At 37.8% G+C, this 5,634-nt stretch overlaps 2 protein-coding genes across 2 annotated transcripts in view; both read right to left on the reverse strand.

Annotated features, from left to right (window-relative positions):
- Positions 1–460: 460 nt before the first annotated feature.
- Positions 461–1,337, reverse strand: LOC132185190 (uncharacterized). Its single transcript, XM_059598997.1, has one exon. The coding sequence runs from the start codon at positions 1,227–1,229 to the stop codon at positions 675–677; it is 555 nt and encodes a 184-aa protein (XP_059454980.1). The 5' UTR covers positions 1,230–1,337; the 3' UTR covers positions 461–674.
- A 1,599-nt stretch (positions 1,338–2,936) lies between these two features.
- The window catches only part of LOC132167774 (uncharacterized), a 6,618-nt gene continuing 3,920 nt past the window's right edge, over positions 2,937–5,634 (reverse strand). The window contains exons 6-9 of the mRNA XM_059578800.1: positions 5,091–5,207; positions 4,121–4,213; positions 3,872–3,902; positions 2,937–3,371 (exon numbers count right to left, since the gene is read on the reverse strand). Of these exons, the coding sequence (XP_059434783.1) occupies positions 3,187–3,371; positions 3,872–3,902; positions 4,121–4,213; positions 5,091–5,207 (426 nt within the window). The 3' untranslated portion in view covers positions 2,937–3,186. The remainder of the gene's footprint in view (positions 3,372–3,871; positions 3,903–4,120; positions 4,214–5,090; positions 5,208–5,634) is intronic.

Raw genomic sequence — 5,634 nt, forward strand, 5'->3', positions numbered from 1 at the left:
GAGGAGAAGGTGAAAGAGACGCTCAAAAGGCATTGGCAATGATGGGGATTCTTTGCAAAGAGGGCAGAAATGTAGTACAAGAGGAGGCCGGAGCTCACAAACAGAGTTTGGCAGAGATATGATCACCTGGCAAGAGAGCTGCAAGCTATGGCTCTCCTCCATTGTTCATTAACCTAAGATCCTCCTCCTCAACAATAACTCAAGTTCAATATTCACTCAACTATGGTGCCTTTCATGGATTAACCTAAAGACCCAAAAATATAAACATATTCATTCTAAACATGCCAGAGAGATCCCAGTCAGTCACAAATGTTTGGTTGAAACATTATTTTGGCCAATGCAGCATCTCACAATAACATATATATTACAAGTGCTGCTTTTGCGAGCTCCTTTTTTGTGTTTGTGTTTTCTGCATTTCTCAACCACCAAAAGAACAAAAAGGAACACCTTTTATTTTTGGGATCAAACTAAATTTGATAAGAAAACCAGATCCAACAGCTGCACTATTACATTCTGCAGAATACCTTGTGTATTCTATTCTGAGTTCTTCCAATACATTCACATAGGAAGCAAGAGAGGATCCAAAGAAGAAGAAGAAAAGAAAATCAAAGAAGCATCTTTGCTGTCATTACCAACACAAAACATTCAAACTTACAATTAGTGGATAAAAATACTTAGCAAAAATCCAGCCTAGGTTTCTTGCGAACGGATATGCAGCCTCTCTGATGGTCCCTAAAGATTCTGATCTCAGAGCAATCCCTCAGGTCTTCAAGACTAATATACTGTTGCTTGACCATCCTTAAGGAATCACCCCCAGTTTCATTTATCCAAACATAAGGGTGGCATGTTTCATCATAGTAATACAGCAAGCTCTTCATTCCTCCACCCCCACCCCCACTTTTTCCAGGCATATAAGCCTTGTATATGCTCTTGCATTTCAGTCTCTTCGAAGACCCTGGCTTTAAAGTATGAACCTTCTTCAATATTGATCCAACTCTTATTTGCAGCTCCACCGGCCGGTCGCTTAGGTTCCAGATCCTTGTGCCAAATCCTGACGCTTGAGTGTGGTCGCGGCATCCGTCGAAGCACCCACCAAGTGGAAAAATGCTGAATCCTGGCATTTTTCCACCGAGGGCCTTGAATTTTTTGGCTAGCTTTAACTTTGAAACAACATGCATATTTGTGTTACATTTCACTAATTGTAGTCTATATATAAGGCCTACACCCATAAAGTTAAGTGTTTGTACTATTATTCATGTACCAACGGCTGAGATTTTATAAGTTTTGTGGTTCTGATCAGATTAGGGTAGATAAAGATGATACATGGCATTGTACCATAGAAACTTTGGAATATTGTTAACCCTTCCTCTAAGAAATTGGTAGGGTCCACAGAGCCCCAAAAATGGACACAAGAAGTCTATGGGAAAGATAAAATGTCTTAACAAAAATCTATAAAAAAATACCTAAAGAGTGGCTTTTCTGTTGTTTCTTTGGGATGGAAAAGGCATCAGGAACCAACAGTAACCACTTCTCAATTCAAAGGTTCATGATGAGGCAGCATATGATGTTGCTTCACCTTTCATCATTAAGCTTACTTTTGATTTACTCCAACCCAAAGTTTGAAAATAGACGACTTTTCCCTCCTTCCCACAACCAATATTGCTCCAGCATTAAAGTGTCTGCAAATTGGACTGCACGATCCACCATCCACCATCCAAATAAGTCATAATCTGGACCACACTGAGGGATTATGAACATACTGGCACGGTTGATGCAACCCTGTGAGTCTGTGACACTGAAAACATGGAACCAGATGCTATAAAAAAAAGGTATCAGTTTTTGTCACACACAATGTCCATCTCAAGTGGTGCTTTTTGTTATCCCCCAAACGTTGAATTTACTTCCAATCATGGCTCCTCTCAAACATACTCATTTAACTCCTTTTGTTTGTCAAAAGAAATATTAAAACACCAACATTTACAGTCCACCAAATGTTATATTATCAGGCTGCCAACATTGCAATCCTCCTCCATCATTACATATCCAACAGTCCCACTAATTCAGCGCGAAAGTTTCAATCCACTTTGATCAGGGAAGTTAATTTGATGACTGGAAGTTGATCTACGGAAAAGCGAGGAACATAAACTTTCCTACAACTCAATCTCTAAAAGTACCATACATCTCTTAACATGTGAAAAACACACATTTTATTATTATTTTAAAAACATGCCCTTCTCACATGATTTTTTTTTATTATTAGCATTAATAATAATAAATAATAAAAAATAAAACCAGCTTGTCACAAGCTCATGACAAGCTCAAATGACACACGACACTTTTAGAAATTGGGTTCCAGAGAAAATTTATATCCAAAAGCAAGTGGCATATAAAACAAAGCAATAACCAATAACCATTGCAGAAGACAGAGATTCCCTTCTATAACATTAGATCGTAAATAAGTTAACAAAATATTTGTTCTTATCTGTCAGGATCTCAATCCAGAATACCGTTGCCATATAAAACAGAAGCTTGCTATAGTTGTAGATTTTAAAGCTGCAGAATCAAGTTTGTGCTTGCGCGGTTGCACCTGATGACGGTCCAGACCAATCAGTAGTCACCAATATGACGCAGCCACATGGGCATTTCCTGGAATCCAACAAGAATCATATCTGGCCTCTCTTATTAAGGACAGGTTAACATATTGTTTGTTTGATCTTATTATTTCTCTTGCAGAGAAATTTGAATTTCTACTCAGTTTATTTATACAAAATGTAAACATGGTTTACAGTGACGGCCAATTGCAGAACCTGCTCCTTTCAAGTGAGCTGGCCAGAGAAGATGTGCTCTTCTGGGATTTGGTCTGCTGTGGTGTATTTACAAATGCGTTTGGTTAATGTTATAGAAGTACTTGACAAAGTAGAGAGAAACCAAATACATCAAAGTTAAAAGCTATAAATTTTATTGATTCCTTCAATCTTTCCTTTCCAGTTCCAAGGCATGAGCTACACCTAAATTATGCATTCTTAATCTTAAAATCAGTCATTTCTGTCCAAAACTGAAGTGCTAGAACAAGGCCTGTACATATCATGAGTAAAAAGCACCAAAAGCATCAAGTGATGAAAAGAAAAACAGATAATGACCTTTTTAAAAGAAGGTAGGGGAAGAATTTACACACAACATTTAATTTCATTTTTCATGATTGTCTTCAGAAGGGTCTATCTTGATTATGAGAGGCTGGTTGAGATCCACAGTTGGTTCGGCCACAATGGGCAGCTGGGGCGATGCTAACACGCCTTCAATATCCTCATTTTCAGCCAAAGCTTTTTCCAAAGCAGTCTTGGCAACTTTTGTAACACAAATCATCAGAACCACTGCAGATAAGCCAAAAGAAATGACTGAATATTGGGAAGATTCAAAATAAACTTTATTATTTTATTTTTAAATTCAAACAAACAAGGAGGCTCCATAATTTGGGTTAGTCCTCCTGTCATGTACATGTGCGGGGCCCATCAGTGCTGGTAAATGCTTGCTATGACCACATGTAGACCCACTGGCTTTGTGCTCCCCACAACACATTTACTAGGAAAAGACATAACTTCAGAATGGTCATAGATTATTCATGTTGCAGATCGTATTTCTTACTCTAGTCTCTCAAAACCCTCATTTCTTGAGCACCATAGTCACTCGAAAAACAAGTTGATGATTTTATTTGGATGTGTTTACATGTGCTACTTGACAAATGTGAAGGTGAGTGCTTTTTCATAAACATGATGCAAGTAAGAGGCAAACAACATTTTCCAGTGACGAGTGAACAATAGAAAGGGTATCCCTGGCGTGTGCATATGCATGTGTTTTGATGATTGCAACTTACCAGATACTGCAAGGCCCAATATGATGAATGACTGCATGAACACAGGGCGAAGATGTATTAGAATGGGCGATGAAGAAAGAGCTATAGCACACATCAGTGCCTGAAACCTCATTTAACATATATAAATCTGCATTGCAATTCCTTTCAATGCCCATTATGAACATATAACTCCGTGGTTTAGTTTCAGCAGTCATGTAATTTGAAAACCTTAACATGCCTAAACAGAGGAAAAGATGACAAGGTCCTTACCCAACGAGTCTTTGAAAACTCACTCCATCCATGTGTCACATCAGAAAGATCCTTGAGAGTTGTTCCAACATAAACTAATGCAAGGGTTATTGGCTGTAACAGAAACCATCTTGAAACATTAACAAACCATTTAAACTGGATAGTATTCTTCAATATCAGGACATGCAAGCCCTCCCCCCTCTGCCCAATATTCATGTACGCATGTCTCACTGTTTCATTAATATGTACAGACACTCCAAAAACCAAGCTTCAATAATAAAACCTTAGTTTCTGCAGATGAACATATGCATAAAAAGAACATATCAATGCATGCTATTCTAATTTATTCATATAACTAAACAGAAGAAAGTTTGTTTGAGACATAGGAAAGCCTGTATATGCATGCATCACTTAGTTGATTGATATGCAGCATGCATTTGGGTCCACCTATTCAGACGATGCAGCTTTAGCTCTGTTTGTTTGTCCTCATGCCAAACACCATCCTCATCAATGCATCACAGCAGTTGATTCAGACAGTACCGGGAGGACAATCAATGGGGAGAGGCTGCATTGCCTCCAACAAAAAGCTTGCCCCACGCAACATGTTCATCAGCACCCGCATACACTCATGCGTGCACACACACACAAAGATGAGAAACAGATCCAGAGAAAGCAACGCTCCTCTCTCCCCCAACCAAAAGTTTTGTTTTATTTCACAAAAGTCTACATTAACTCCTTTAAAGATTTTCTCCCCACCACCAATATATTCTTATAAACTGTCTCTCGATTGTCATAAATCATTTGTGACTATATATAAGCTAAAATATGACAAACAATATCAGGATCGATGTTTTATTCAGAACTTCTGACAATCATAAACCATGGCCAACACATAAAGATATTCATTAAAAAAAAAATGGTTAACACAAACGTCATTTGGGTTCGAGTCACTGAAAAGTGAGAAGTAACAGTTCAAGTGCAAAGGAGATACCATCATTCCCAACCAGGAAGCCAGCATGTACTCCCCCATTGGAACAGGAGTCACGGACAGGAGATAATTCAACATGTTGAATGGCAGTAAGGGAACAAGCCGAAGCAGTAAAACAATCTGTTAAGAAAAGAACAATCAGGAATGCACAACAGAGAATTTACAATGAAATGCAGAACAACAAAAGTAACTCCGGAAATGAGTTATTTTAGGCCAAGAGTGGAATGTTATCTATCAATCATGAACCAGACCTTCCTGTATGCGGTATATATTAACACCATATTAGGATTTAAAAAACGGTTTTTCCCAACTACAAAAGCATATTGTTCGATTAACTTCAGACCAAAATTTACTTCTTCTACATGAAGGGTTTGAGTATCCAATAAAACCATAAGTAAATGACACACTCTTTGATAAATCAGAGATAGTTCAGCAGCTATATCTGGAATTCAAAACTCGAAGAATAAGATTCTATAATTGAATCATTTTTTTTTTTTTTTAAAGAAATATAATCATCACACACAAGTTACAGTCAATGCAATAACCA

Source organism: Corylus avellana, chromosome ca1 (assembly GCF_901000735.1).
Source record: "Corylus avellana chromosome ca1, CavTom2PMs-1.0".
Lineage (NCBI taxonomy): Eukaryota > Viridiplantae > Streptophyta > Magnoliopsida > Fagales > Betulaceae > Corylus > Corylus avellana.

What these genes read in the sequence shown, in the direction of transcription:
- LOC132185190 (XM_059598997.1), bottom strand. Translation starts at nt 1,229, where the DNA reads ATGGGTGTAGGCCTTATATATAGACTACAATTAGTGAAATGTAACACA.